Source organism: Castor canadensis, chromosome 7 (assembly GCF_047511655.1).
Source record: "Castor canadensis chromosome 7, mCasCan1.hap1v2, whole genome shotgun sequence".
NCBI lineage: Eukaryota > Metazoa > Chordata > Mammalia > Rodentia > Castoridae > Castor > Castor canadensis.
Genome location: NC_133392.1, coordinates 90,912,552 through 90,927,622, shown reverse-complemented (window position 1 = coordinate 90,927,622; position 15,071 = coordinate 90,912,552). Strand labels below are relative to the sequence as shown.

Below are 15,071 nucleotides of genomic sequence, written 5' to 3'. Positions count from 1 at the left end.
GAGCAGTGACCCAAAGGCTGCAGGCATCCACAATGAGAAACTCAGTACAAGAACCGCTGGCAATGACAGTAAGCAGAAAGCCACACATCTCTGTTCCTTTTGTGTCTCCACATCTACTCTGTGCTCGCACTGTACTGAAGCCAGTAGTAAATAAGACAAGTCCCTCTCCTTACAGAACAGAACACACAGTGAGGTGCAGATAATAACTAGCAAGTAAATTATAGCAAAATACAACTAGCCGTATCAATGTTTCGTCTATGTACATCTATGGAGAAACATCCTATATTGTTTTTTTTTTATCATGCCTAGTACAAGTATGTAATTGGATAAAACATTTTTTTCCTCTGGACCAGAAACAAAGAACACAGAACACAGCCCAAACTTACAGTCAGAGTAAAGTCGTAACAGTCAGGGAGTTCCTGATGACGGACTGTCTGCAGGTTAATGGCCTTTAGTTTAAACTGCAGCTCCACAGTCAAGAGCCTGAAAGATAGGGCACTTCAGTTCCAGGGAATGTCCACACAAGCCTCGGCTATGCTCCCATCTTCTGTCCTCACCTGTGGAAGTCCAGTGACAAGTTGAGTCTATTTTCTTCTGGTGTTCCAATATGAAAAGGCTCATCAGGCTCTACAAAGAGACATTCTGCCACAGAAAGGAACAAAAACATGATGTTGAATCTAAAATAAATACATAAGACTGCATTTTGAATGGCTAATACATTTAAGATCAGTTATGGAATATCATTTATCTGAATTAAGATTTCAGAAGCTAGTCATCAATGCACTTGGTTACAGGGCCTGGTGTGCGTTTAAGACCTAACAGGCTACGTTTCTGGGCTGTTTGGAAGCTAGAGAAAGGCTTGAGTTCTGTCTCATGTCTTTTTGCTTTTTTAGGATTCAAGAAGTTGAAAACTAAAACTCTAGGTTATGGAAGAACATCACCTGTTTCAATTTCCGGGTCAATGTCAAAGGTATCATTTCCAGGACAGATGTTTCCTTGCTTGTAGAAGTGCTGACAGATTCTCATGGCAGACTGCTTGGAACCCTTGTTCTCATAAGCGTGATTCCCAACTGACATGTTGCGGAGCTGCAAGAACTTGGACCAAAAGGAGAAACCAGAAGTGGGGTGCCAGTCAGGGCAGGACGGAAGCCATGATGTCCCTCCTTCCCCACTCTGGGACTGGAAGGTTCCCACCTCCCCGCGGGTGGAGACACTCAGGTTGATATGTAGAGTGAGTGACTTGCTGAGTACCAGGAAGACCCAGGACAAAGACCACATTGGAATTAGACTTCTGGGTTCAAGGTTCATCTCTGTCACAAATGTTCTGAACTTCTGGTTCATTTATTTGAATTAAGATTTTAGAAGCTGGTTATCAATGCCACTTGGTTACAGGACCTATCGTCTGAAGCCAAATAGCCTTTGAGGTTTCTTTCCTGTCCTTCCTTCCTTCCTTCCTTTCTTCTTTCTTTCTTTCATTGCTAGATCAATGAGTTAATACCAAGATTATATTTATTCTATAATCTTAAAGAATCTTAGGTTCTTTCTGCTTTTAAGGAACTATGTCCATGGCCTGATATCTTTGCATTCAGTGTGAATATAAATTTTGCTTATCTTTGAACTATTTCTTACAAGGTCAGAGCTCTTCATTACTATAATATAAGAAGTGGGCCAGGTGCTGGTGGTTCTCCCCTGTAATTCTAACTACTTAGAAGGCTGAAGTTAGGAGGATCACAATTTGAGGCTAGTTAGAAGGCTGAGGTTAGGAGGATCACAGTTTGAGGCCAGTTGTGGCAAAAAGTTGTGAGACTTCCATCTTAATGGAAAAAAACCCAAAAAACTGGGTATGGTGGTGTACCCCTGTCATCCCAGCAATGAATGGTGGGAAGCTAAAATAGGAAGATTGCAGTTCAGGCCCACCCCAATTTAAAAGTTTTTTTAAAAAGCAGCAAGACCCTATTTCTAAAATAACCAGAACAAAAAAGGACTGAGGCATGGCTCAAGCAGGAGAGGCACAAAACCCTGAGTTCAAACTCCAGTACCACCAAAAACAACAACAAAAAGTAGGATATGTTTGTTCAAGGATAACTATTAAAACTTTTTTTTAATATTGATTAATCTTTATTTCAGCAAGTATATAGTTTACTCACTTTCACAGAAACATTTTCTTTATCCTAGTGAGTATTCTAAATAAAACAATATATTACTTTTACAAATGAGAATCTTATGATACCTTGGAATAATTTTCAGTGTAAGCTCAAGGGATTTCTGAAGATGTTTCTAAAATAAGTGTTTCAGATCTGACTATAAGCAATATGTTTGGCACAATTGGTCATATGAAGAAAAGGATATGGTATCTGTCTCTTGGAATTAACCATTTTATATGACAGACACAGAAAAATAAGCATAGTAATGATGTATGCAAGACGTGCCATGACAAAAGAAAGAAATAACTTATACTCTGGGCCTATGGGATGGATTTGGGGCTGGACCTTGTCCCCGGTGAGCAGCTGCTACCAAGTTTGAGGCTTAGCTCTCAGTCCTCATCGACTTAACTTCTCCATTGTACTTGACACAGTTGAGTGCTCTCCCTCATGGGATACAGTGTATGTATAGGTACATTATGTGTGTCTATAGCTGTATCATGAGGAGTATTATGCAATAAGATCTGTGATTCTAGGTGAGCTCTTTAGAAAACAACCAAAAAGTGTTAGGGCAGGTGGATGGGGAAGAAGGGAAACCAATCATGTATACATTGTGTTTGAGCTGAAAGAGTAAATATTCCAAGGAGACTCTGAGGCTTTAAATCTAATCAACTGACCACAAAGAAGAACCATTCTAGGGAGCAAGTGGGAAGAGAATATGAGGTTACTTTAAACAGGGTCATTCCAAGGTATAGGCAGACAGATCTTTAGGAACTGTCCAAAATTAAGGAGCAAATGAAAGAAAGGAGCCAGTAAAGATGACCCAAAATTGATTTCAGAAAAAAGCTGAAAGTCAGGATGAAGTATAAAACCAAAACAACGATGTGTTTGACACTTAAATATGCAAGCAGATTCAGTAAGTGAGAAGTGATGCTGTTATGATCATAGACTCATAATCATTGGATCAGAATGAGCCCTGGAGACTGTCCAGATAGACCACATCTTAGGGCTAGGCCCTACAGTATAATTCTACATGGAAATACCTCCATATTCACATGTTGGAACTTAAAACTTCAATATGCTGACATATGGAGATGAGACCTTGAAGAAGTGATTAAATAATGAGGGTGCTGCTCTCTGAATGGGATTAACAGCATCACAAAAGGGCTAGAAGATGTAGTTAGACCTTTTCCACCTTCCCCACCCCTTCTACCATGCAAGAACACAGCAAGAAAATGCAAGACACTGAGCCTGTAGATCCTTGCTCTTAGCCTCTTCAGCCCCCAGAACTGTGAGAAATAAATTCCTGTTGCTTACAAATTGTCCAGCCTTGGGTATTTTATTAGAGCATCAGGACAAACAAGACAACTAGGATAATGACTCTACAAGAAAAGGACATGAAGCTCTGAGAAACACAATGGCCTGAGTGCCACATATAATGTTTTGAAGACAGTGTTTAGGTCTACTATTGAAGGTAAAGATTTTTGTAAAGAATGTAATGGACTGTTTACTTCTTGCCTCAGTACATTTAAAAATCTTAAAGCTGAGTATCTTCAGCATTAAGCTGTTTTTCCCCTACAGACTGTAGGGCATAATTCTATTTAACAATTTAGGCAGCTTACTTCTATTTTCTAATTTTCTCACTCCTGATGCTAACTGAACGTTTGGGGCCATAAGACGTATTTTATTTTAGCAGTTTACCATCTTGGTTCACATAGACTGTTTCTAGAAAATGAAGAGTCATGATGGCACTACAGCAAAATTTGAAGAAGAGTTGTAATAATTATGAAATGTGTGGTCTGTAAACTAATCCAGGATGGGCATACTGACCTCAAGAGCACTTTCGATAATAGCTAGCTTTGGATCTTGACAAAGTATTGTTTACATCAAAATAAACGACAAAGAACTTAGAGTAAAAATATGCTCCTCTCTATGAAAAGCAAGCCTATTTCTTGCTTGTCAGTCAAGATCACAATAAACTCATTGTCATGTGTGACACAAAAGCACTACTTACATTTAAATGAACTTTCAGGTCTTGATTGCTACACAAACTCTGCAAATATAATATTCTCATTATTTGTTATGAGCCTCTGAAAGTATAGGCTCTGAAGACTTAATGACTGCTTCTACCCAGGGTATGTCAGTAATTTTAAATCTTTGAGGCTCCCATGTCAAGGATTAGCTCTGATGGTTGTAGTTAAGCATTAAAGTTTTTGTCTCTCTGTGAGACAAAAAGAAAAGCAAAAGCTTTTCTTTTTTTCTATTTATTTATCTATTTATTTGTTTATTTTTATTGTTGTGCTGGGGGTACACTGTGGCATTTACAAAAGTTTTTACAATATATCAAATATATCATAGTTGAATCCACCCCTCCATCATTCTCCTTTATCTCCTCTGCCCCTCATTGTTGAAATAGTTTCAACAGGTCTCATTTCTCCATTTACATACATGTATACACAGTATTTGCCCTATATTCACCCTCTACACACTTTCCCCACGTCCTCCTCCCTGCCACTGGTACCAACCCCCCCAGACAGGGCCTGTTCTGCCCTCCTGTTTTCCAATTTTGTAAAAGAGAAAAAAATGCCATTTAACAAAAGCTTTTCTCAATTTCTAATATAAAAAGAATGTGTTGGCAATGTTTTTAGAAACCAGTTCTAAGATGGTCTTATATCTAAGTCATTTCCATGTGAAATTGTTCAACCCTTAACACTAGAGTATCAGTTTCTGTAACATCCATTACCATCATTTTTCCAATCTGTCTTTTCTCCTAAATAAAGAATACATGCCTGTGGGGTTGTAGCTCAGTAGAGTGTTTGCCTGGAATGTAAGGGCCTGGGTTCCATTCCCAGCAGCACAAAGGAAAAAATGCACAAGTTTGATTTACCTGATTCACTGCGAAGGTGATCTGGTCGTATACATCACTTTGCGTGTACACTGCATATGTGTCATCCATCCGGTCCGTGTAGCCTTTTAGGAAGAGGTGCTTGAAGGCTTTAGTGTTCTCTTCCTTGAAAGCTACTACCATCTGGTTACTTAGTCCAAAAAGAACCAGCTTAAAAAAAATAAAAAGAAATGATAAGAGGGTGAAAAGTCTGAGCAGAAAAAGTGGAGACAGATAGTACAGGGATTTGAACGGTAAGAAGACGAGTTTGCAATGAATTCTGTAGGACATCAAGGCTTGCAGCTGCTGGTCACAGACTACACGGAAGTCCAAGTTTGAGGTCTATATATTCCTAGGCCTCATTACCAAAGACGTGATAATAAGACCCAAAATAGAAAATATACTTTCAAATCATCTCTAAACTAAAGTATATAACACAAAGTGACCCTAATATTCAGGTAGGACTGACCCCAGACTTTTACAGGAAACTCAATTATTCACATACAAGAAGCGTTTCACTGTTCATTTCTTGCTTTACTGCAAGTCTCTCTTTAACTTCCTCCCTCTCAAACCACTTCAGTCTCAATCTCTCTGTCTTTCTGTCTGTCTGTCTGTCTCTCTCTCTCTCTGTTTCAGATCCAAGGGTAAGGCAGGGGATGTTTTAAATGAAAGGGGGGAACAACACTGAGTACCTCTGTGCAGTGCACTATTCCAGGAACTTTCTTCATATTTATTATCCCTTAGCACAGTTTCTAATACAACAATTTTGAAGATGAGTACACAAAGGCTCACAGAAATTAAATAATTTCTCCAAGTCACATCTAGAAAGTGTACAGTCAAAATTATAACTATGTCTGATAGAGTAAATTCCAGATCTATCTATCTTACCATGTTATGAAATGTAATTCAGGGTGTGATCAGGAAAAATATAGAGTAATCTTTCTCCCATCTTTGTGATGTCTGACCAGCACCCACTCATGTCATCATCCTCCACCTAACTCCCTTTCTGAAGAGTTTCTTTAAGCTAAGTGTCCTCATTTAAATCCCAATAAGACGATAGTTTGAGATGCCAAGGATTTTTAAAAAGGTGAAAGATTTATCCGATCTGAAGAGAAACCAGAGTATGCCAAGGATTTTTATATCTGTTGATGCTGATGGCTAAAAACCTCCAAAGATTTCCCAAAAATATTCATGCCAATTCATTCAATTACATGAGAGCCCCCCACATGCCAGCACTGATCTAGGTGCTAAGGACATTGAGAAGACAATTGGTCCTGGCCCTCAAAGGCTGGTGACAGACAGAATGGCTGTACTTTAGAGACTGAGTGAGGTAGTAGGAGAAGCAGTATTTTTGTAGGGTACCCATCATTGTAGACCTCTTCCTTTTGCTACTGCAAACATAAAATCTCCTACATAACAGAAAGACTCACCAGGGTGGTGATGCATGCATGTGATTCCAGTTCTTGGGAGGCAGAGGCAGGAAAATCACAAGTTCAAGCTCAGCTTGGGCTACATATGGAGTTCCAGGATATCCTGGGCTACATAGTGAGACCCTATTGCCAAAAGCTACCAACAAACAAAACCAAGAAGACTCCTTTGCCCTGGTAAAACATAATTGGTCACCAAGTCACCCTTATTTGCTCAATGATAAAGTTCTCTTTATGTGATTTGATTGCTCAGTTATTGATTAAGGAAATATAGTTGAGAGACCTTCAGTTTCTTCATGAAACTTACCACCAATGGGCTTAGTTACTAGCTTATTTTCCTCTGGACCACCTTAGTAAGTATAGAAAGGTTAGATGAGCTGTCAAAAAGATTAAGAAGGAATTAAGAATGTTGGTCTTAGAGTTCATAAGTCTGCTCTTCCAGTTTCCCAAAAATGACAGGCTTGTTACCATGCCCAGCCTCAGTGCTCTTATCTATGGAATAAGGACACCACTCCCGCCTCCCATTTATTTTAAGAGTTTTACGTGATGAGAATCTGTCAGATATTTAGTCTGGTACACAGCAAAAACTTGAGTGGTACCTATTGTTATTATACTTAATGGATACAGGTGTTCCCTCATATATTACCACTAGATAAGCTTTTCACTACTGTGACACATTGTATTATCACCTGAAAGTTAAGAATTTCAATTTCAAATGTCAAACGCTATACTGAGAAGTGAACATCTATGTTCATGGTGATACAGAAAAGAGAGTGGACCTGCCTCTAAAGTCTTGATTCTGCCACTGAAGAGCCATGTGGCTTTTCACAAACCCCAGACATCATTTTCCGCCTCTGTCAGATAACAGGTGCTAGTGCTTACCACTAAATGAAATAACGTACTGGAACAATCAATCACCCAAGTGTGTGTTTCCCTTACTACAACAACTAATGTTAGAAATGTAAGCAAGAATCCCGGAAGCTTCCTATGATTGTAGAAACTGCCTTAGTGACTATCAATCTTAAGTATGTGTTCTCAATAAACAGTTAGGATTAGTAATGTCAGGCCAGTGGTGTGGTGCAGGCCTATAATCCCAGCACTTGGGAAACTAAGGCAAGAGGATTGTGATTTCCAGGCCAGCCCAGACTACATGGCAAGAACCTGGCTTTAAAAAATAAATAGTAGTTTTTTTTTTTTTATCTCTCCTTCAATACCTGTTGTTCACCAAGGAGAGAAACCATTAAAATCTGCTTTTATTTTTATAAAGAAATATGAACAAGGTTTTAATAAGAAATAATTACTTTCACTATCAGGAAAACATATTTTCATAAAAATAAACCATAGCCCAGGGTTGGGAGGCATGGCTCAAGTGGTAAAGCACTTCCCTAGCAAGCACAAGGCCCTGAGTTCAAACCCTAGTACCCTGAAAATAAATAAAAACAAATAAATCATAGTCAGTATATATAAGTCCACAAAATATGACTTCCCAAAAATTTTTTGAAAGAAGCCAAGGAAATAAAATTTAAAATTTCCTTTTTAACTAAAACAAAGCCCCATGTGTCAGCTAACACTAGCTCTTCTGCTAACTCCACATCCCCTATTACATAGTTCTTAGGCTCACAGGGATATAGGGAACTTGAAGTAATTTGCCTTTGAAGAACCCCATTAAGTTTCTGAACGAAGAGAAATGCCCAGGATACTGACAGAAAGGAAAAGAAAGTCCTCGTGTGGGACAATGGCTAGTTTACACCACTGATTCAGAAATCTCCGTTTAACCTCTTGACTGGAATCCAAATATTTAAATTTTTTGTTCCTGAAAAACAGTCAGAATATGTGACCAAAACTATAACTTAAGCCTGTCACAGGTGGCTCACACCTGTAATTCTAGCTACTGGGAAGACAGAGATAGGAGAATCATGGTTCAAAGCCAGCCTAGGCAAATAGTTCACAAGGCCCTATCAGGAAAACACTCCACACAAAAAAGGGCTAGTGCATGGCTCAAGTGTTAGAGCACCTGCCTAGCAAGTGTGAGGCCCTGAGTCCAAACCCCAGTACCACTAAAAAGTAAATACATGAATAAGTTAAAACTATAACTTAATGAGAAGTGAAAAGGAAAAAAAAGAGAAGCCAGTGTCATCACCTTCCACCTAACTTGACTTCTATTTCTGAAGTTACTTTAAGCTAAGCAACCTTATTTAAATCCCATATCAAAGAAAGACGGGTTTAAATCATATGTTTCCTTATTTGCTGCTCTCCATTAAGCATGCAGTTAAAAGTTATAATGATAATAATGATAATAATAATAAACTCTCCACCATCCTGTTTGTGATTTACCAAGGCTTTCACTGAAGTTATGATGTGAGATTCTTACCTGGATGGTCACCATCACAATTTTTAGAATTTGTATGGTAAGTTTCCATGGCTTTCTTCCTCGAGCCCAGAACTTCTCACAAGGATTCATGAAAAAAAATTTGAGTTTTCGCCTCATCTGGTCTTCTAACAGAAGCTCCTGTGATGGAGATGTATTCTGGTTAAAAGTGCAGGGATTCTCCTCTTCCAGGGAGCCACAGGTACTTATAACCACCTCAGGATTTGCCATCTCTAGGGAGAAAAAAGACCCAACACTTCCACTTAGTGATAAAGGCACAAGCCATATTGTTTGCTGCTGCAGGCTAGTGCAGGAAGAAGCCCAAGCAAAATATCTACAGTCACCTAAACACTGTTGTTCTAAAGCAACTTTGGATTTTACACAATCAATTACAACACAAGATGTCATTGTTCTATTTCTTTCAACTACTAAGTGAATTTTCACCTACTTAAAAGCAAATTCAAGGCCTGTACCTATTAGTAAAAGATTATACATATATATATATATTTAAATATATATGTGTTCTGCCTCACTAAGTAACAAAGATTAAAAAGATCTGAAGACCAGGCATTCTGGTACATTCCTATAATCCTAGCTACTCAGGAAGCAGAGGTAAGAAGAAGGAACACAGTCTGTGGCCAGCTGGGCAAAAGCCTGAGAACTTATCTAAAAAATAATCGAAAAGCAAAAGGACAGGGGGGCGGCTCAAATGTAGAGTGCTTGCCTAGCAAGCACAGGCCCTAAATTCAATCTCCCCCTCCTGAGAGCCTGGCTAAGAACTTCAAAGTATACGTGGACCGTGAAATTATATGCAAAATCTTACGGACAAGTGAATATGGTCATTTTTTCCCTGGGGGAAAAATGAAAACTTCCATCAGATTATAAATTGAATAAATAAATAGGTTTTGTACAGAACCAAGATCCAGTTTGTTTTCTAATCCTGGTTCTACAGTTTGATCCTCCTATGAACTGAGGCAACTCAGTCACACTGAGCTTCAGTTTCCTGTTCTGAAAAATAGGAATAGTATCTACCTTCATATGATTGTAGCAAGCATTAAATAAAAAAGCAAATAAACCTCTTGTACTGAGTCCAGCACAAAGCAAGCACCCTCCGTTATCCTCCACCCTCAGGAGAGAGAGCAACTTTCGAACAACCAGCAAGGTTCTTAGCGACAGTGTGAGCCACAGGGAACCCAACTGTTTTACAATGGGGAAGGCAGGCCCTCAACCAGTTCCCATGCAGCCCTATCACTCCTGTTGCTCTTTACTGAAGGCACATTTTACTTTTCAAAGTACTTTGTACCTATCATTTCTTTTGTCTCTTTGAAAAGGGTGGGGCAGTTTTTCCAAAGTGACAGAAAAATCACTCCCCAAACTAGGACCTACCTTGGATTTTCCCTCAGACAAATATTGATATTATGGAAATCTGTTCAAAATGAAACACCCCAAACCACCAAGAGAATAGAGTCCTTCTGTACAGCGTGGAAAACCTCCCCAACTTTAACATTTTTATAATAACTTGAAGTCGGTGCAAAAGGGAAAAGAATTTAACCTACATTTGTACCAACCTACAGTTATACAATATGTGACAAGTCACTGCTTAAGTACAACACTGCTTTCCAAGTCTGGAAAGAAACATGTTTAGCAAGCCGAACATTCCGGAAAAGTAGACATTGGCTATAAAATTTAGTCATGGGGAAAGTTTTAAACTCCTGATTAATGAAAAGATTAATAAGGATATACCGCTGAATGAATGAAGCAAATGAAGCGTAAAACACATTTGCTATATAGCATGTGCTGCACCTCCAAAACGAAATAATGCCTTAAAGTGTGATTCTTTGTTTTGCTGTTAAGATATATATATATATATATGTACATATGTGTGTGTGTGTGTGTGTGCATACACACATTAATCCCTTCGGATTTTCACTTAAGGACTTGTTCCCTTCTTTTAAAAGGTAGACTATTTTAGCCAGCGTTTAAGTAGACTATCTGTGAGACTTCAAACGATTTAAGTTGCTAATAATTACATATGGATACCAACATAGTAGTGAGGTCACATTAAGCCCTTTGCAGTTTGATATGGGGAAATTAAACTTGAAGCAAACTAGTCGCACACCCACACACTGTGTAACCGTAACCCACAGCAAGCAAGAGAAAATGAGCCAGCCGCCGTTTATTTATTCAGCACGTCGCACCAAGCCCTGGTGGAAGCGCGCGCTTCATTCAGAGGGACGGGCGACTGCACTCGTTGCAAACATTAGCGTAACCTGGCTCAAAAGTCCTTCTCAGGGTGCACTTTGCCAGCTGCCAACTGTGGGGACCCCCAGCAGCTGGAGGAGCACTCTCCACATCCTTCTGAAGGAGGGTGTGCGCGGGCCATCGGGAGAGCCATGGAGGCATTAAGCTGACCCTTAGATGACACGGAGGTTAGTTTTCCACCGCGGTCAGAGGCTTAATTGGACAGAACTACAGAAAACTAGAGATAGAAAGGCCATTTTTGTGAATAGTAAAAAAAAAAAAAAAAGCCATCACAGTTGGCGACAAACAAACGCAACTGGTTTCTTCAGACATCCCCCCCACCTCATCAGACACAAGACTTCTGTCCCTCTCTTCTGGGGACTACATTTGTGGGGCGGGTACCGTGCGCACCGCTGCAGAAGGTCCAAAGCAATCCACCTCAAGTTTCCGGAGTGAGTGTTTTTGATCTCGGCCGCCCTGGTGGAGGCTGCTTTGCACACCCTGGCTGTGGCCTTCATTTTCACCTCTGATCAGGGGACAATCGAGTTCAGAGCAGCCGGCCGGGCAACTTCAAAACCTTGTCCGCTCCCCCTGCGGACATCCAGACCGCCGCCCGCGCCCCGGGCCTCTCAGGGCCTGGACTCCCGGCTGCGGATGACTTTCTGACCCCGGAGTCCTGGCCTCGAGCTCTGCGCCTCGAGGTGCGGGCAGCTGGGCGGGCCGAGCCCCCAGTCCGCCGCGGCCAACCCTGGTGGGGACCCGCCCCGCGTGGATGGGACACGCGCCCGCGCGCGCCGCTACTGACCTTGGGCGGAAGGCGGAACAGGGGAAGTGCGGAACAGACCCATCTCGCACCCTGCTCCTCCCAGTGTGCCCTCCATGGCGCCGACGTCCTGGGCCCCAACCCTCCCTCCCTCTTCGTGTCACCGACGGCAGGCGACATCGCAGTCCCTCCCTGCGCGCCGAGGGGCGCGGTGCCCACGACACCTGATGCCTCCCGGCGGCGCCTGGCGCGGCTCACCTGCCGCCCTCGGGGATGGAGTGGTCACCCGGCGGGGACAACAGGGGACCCGCATCAGGTCGGCTCAGCTGCGGAGGGACGCGGCATGTCGCGCGGCTCTAGCGGCCTCCAAGACTCCACTCCGCTCCGCCCAGAGTCCGACGTGAGCCCCGCATCCTGCCTCCTCCCGCCCCGGTCTTCTGCCACTCCACATCCCTTCCATGCCCCTTGGGGGCCGCCTTCCGGGCTACACAGGTGCGCGGAGAAGGCCCCAAGCTCTGACGCCATCACCTGCTCTCCCCCACGCTCACCTGGTAAACAACCCTCTCCATACGCTGGGGAGAGCGCTGCTGCCTGCCGGGGTGCTGGTGACCGAGCGCTGGACTTCAAAGGGACCGAGCCACCCTCCAGGGCCATCCCTTCAGGTGGTCGTGGGCCTTACCCGCGATTTTGGATGGGCGCCCCTGGCACCTGGTGAGACCTTCGGTCCGATTTTTGCATAAAGATGACATCAGGAAGTGTAAGGCATCTCGTCTGGGCTCCGTCCCCTACTCCGTCCTTGTTTCAGACAAGTGCAATGAAATGAGCTGACTGTCCACTTTAACCTGGGCGCTGGGACAAAAAGAGCCCTGCGAAGCCCTTAGCAGCAAGGTGAACCTAACCTAGACTTTGAACTCTAACCTTTTTCTTCATAAATTCTTTTTTTTAAATTAAACCTTAAGCCGGGCGCCAGTAGCTTATGTCTGTAATCCTAGCGACTTGGGAAACAGAATTTGGAAGATCGTGGTTCAAGGTGAGCCGGACTAATAGTTCAGAGACCCACCTCCCCATCTCCAAAAAAATATAACCAGAGCAAAAACGGACTGTAGGTGTAACTCAAGCGGCAGGGAGCCTGCGTGAGTTCAAACCCCAATCTCAACAACAAAGAAACAAACATTAGCCTATACCTTATCAGGAATAGATCAGGGACTTTGGTTAATTTTAATGAAAATCACTTTGGGTTTGTTTTAATCTATTGTTTGTTTATTTGCCACAGGTAAGTTTATAAATGTCACTGAATTTCCCTTACAATACATTCCACGAATTGTATCAAGAGTTGTCAGACCGATTACAAACCCTTTTCCAACTCCTAAATAAATTTGCACGGATACTTTATAAATGGAGTTATCTTTTCTTGTAACGAGTTTCAAAATGTCTATGCTGTTCATTAACCTGAATTTCAAGTGTTATGGGCCAGGGAGAAACTCAAAGGATCTAGCTGGCACACTCTGTTCGCAAATGCAACTTGGAAAATATAATTCAACCACTAATGCCCCTATGCTTCCATGCAATTTCACACTACCTTCCTGAAATGTTGAAGTCAGGGTGATGTTGAAATGCTTGGTTGTTCAGAAGCAGTCTAAATTTTGGGAGAGGTTCATAGGCATAAACGAAGGTCCTCCCTTCACCCTACTCAGAGCTGAGTTATATAGACTGGTAAATGGAAAAAAGCCAGACATTGGATTCAGACCAATGGAGGCCTGAATTCCCTCCTACCTCCTGTAGGAAATTATTTACTGTTTCCACCACTCCACTTCCTTTTATGTCTAATCTCTCTAATACAGGGTATGATGAATTTCAACTAATATAATACATGTAAAGCACTCACTACTGTTCCTGGCATATTTTATGTGCTTGGAGATGCTGATTCCTCTTTTGGAAAGATCTAAATTAAGGAAAAGACCAACTGTGTTGATGAATTTCAAGGCTCAATTTTGTTAAGATGTCAGGGTTCACCAAGTCCATTTACTCTCAGTGAAAATCTCAGCAAGTTGTTTTATAGAAATTGACAAGCTGATTCTGAAACTCATATGGAAATGCAAAATACCTAGAATAACCAAGGCAATTTTTTATAAGAAGGACAAGACTGGAGGATTTTATCTACCTGATTTCAAGACATCATTAAACTATAGAAGCATTGTTTATATATATATATATATATATATATGTATATATATATACATATATATATATGTGTGTGTGTATATGTATATATATGTGTATATATACATATTCTATTTGTGTTAGTGAAAAGAAAAAAGAATTCAGAAATAGACTTGTACACATATGTCTGGGTGTTGATTTTTGCCAAAGGGTCAAAATAATATTAAAGGGAAACTAACATTAATGATCAATACAGTGAGGTTATTGGTGCAAAGGAATACATTGACATCAAGTCAAAGACAGGAAACACTAGCACTCCGTACTTCTTTCCTATTTTGCAGTACTGGAATTTGAACTCAGGGCTTGTTCTGGGCATGTGTTCTACCACTTGAGCCACTCTGCCAGCCCTTTTGCATTGGGTATTTTTGAGGTAGGGTCTCATGAACTCTTTGTCTGGGCTGGCTTCCGACCATGATCCTTCTGCCACCCTCCTATGGGCCTCCTGATCTCTGCCTCCTGAATAACTAGGATTCGGAAGTGAGCCACCCACTGGCACTGACCAACACTGACACTCAGAGCCAAATATTTAGGTCAACATTCCTGCGAAGCTGGACAGGAGCACATAAAAGAATCTCAGTTAAGATCTAATCAGTCAGTCCCGCTTTTAACTTTGCCATGTTCTAAGTGAGTATTCTGGACCTGCGATGCATCATTCTTGCAAATAAAATAAACATTAATACATTTACACACACGCAATACATAGTGGTAATCCTATGAATGGTGTTTCAAGAAATACATTTCGGAAGCAAAGTAAGTGCCTAAATTGGCAAGTTCAACATATGATTCTATGTAATGCTATTAATGTTCATAGGAGATCCAAACCTTGCATTATTTGAATATTACCAGGTCACATTTGCTGCATTTCCCAGTGTTTCCATAAGGACATTTTGGTCACAACACACCATATACATGACAGCAGTCCCACGAGATTATAATGGAGCTGAAATAATCGCATCACTTAGTGATGCAAACATCATAACATCTTAGCACAGCGTTTGGATGGAAGCTGGTGCAAACAAACCTACTG

General features: G+C 41.3%; 1 protein-coding gene across 7 annotated transcripts in view; it reads right to left on the bottom strand.

Moving 5' to 3' along the window:
• Mcoln3 (mucolipin TRP cation channel 3) overlaps positions 1-12,783 on the bottom strand; it is a 28,153-nt gene extending 15,370 nt beyond the window's left edge. The window contains exons 1-6 of one of the 7 annotated variants that reach the window (XM_074079565.1): positions 12,504-12,783; positions 8,824-9,053; positions 5,029-5,196; positions 942-1,095; positions 558-642; positions 387-483 (exon numbers count right to left, since the gene is read on the bottom strand). In XM_074079565.1, the coding sequence (XP_073935666.1) occupies positions 387-483; positions 558-642; positions 942-1,095; positions 5,029-5,196; positions 8,824-9,053; positions 12,504-12,573 (804 nt within the window). In that variant the 5' untranslated portion in view covers positions 12,574-12,783. Of the gene's footprint in view, positions 1-386; positions 484-557; positions 643-941; positions 1,096-5,028; positions 5,197-8,823; positions 9,054-11,866; positions 12,001-12,082; positions 12,308-12,372 lie in introns of those variants that run through there. The other 6 variants (XM_074079563.1, XM_020184063.2, XM_074079567.1 and 3 more) reach the window with 6 other exon arrangements.
• Between the last annotated feature and the right edge of the window lie 2,288 nt (positions 12,784-15,071).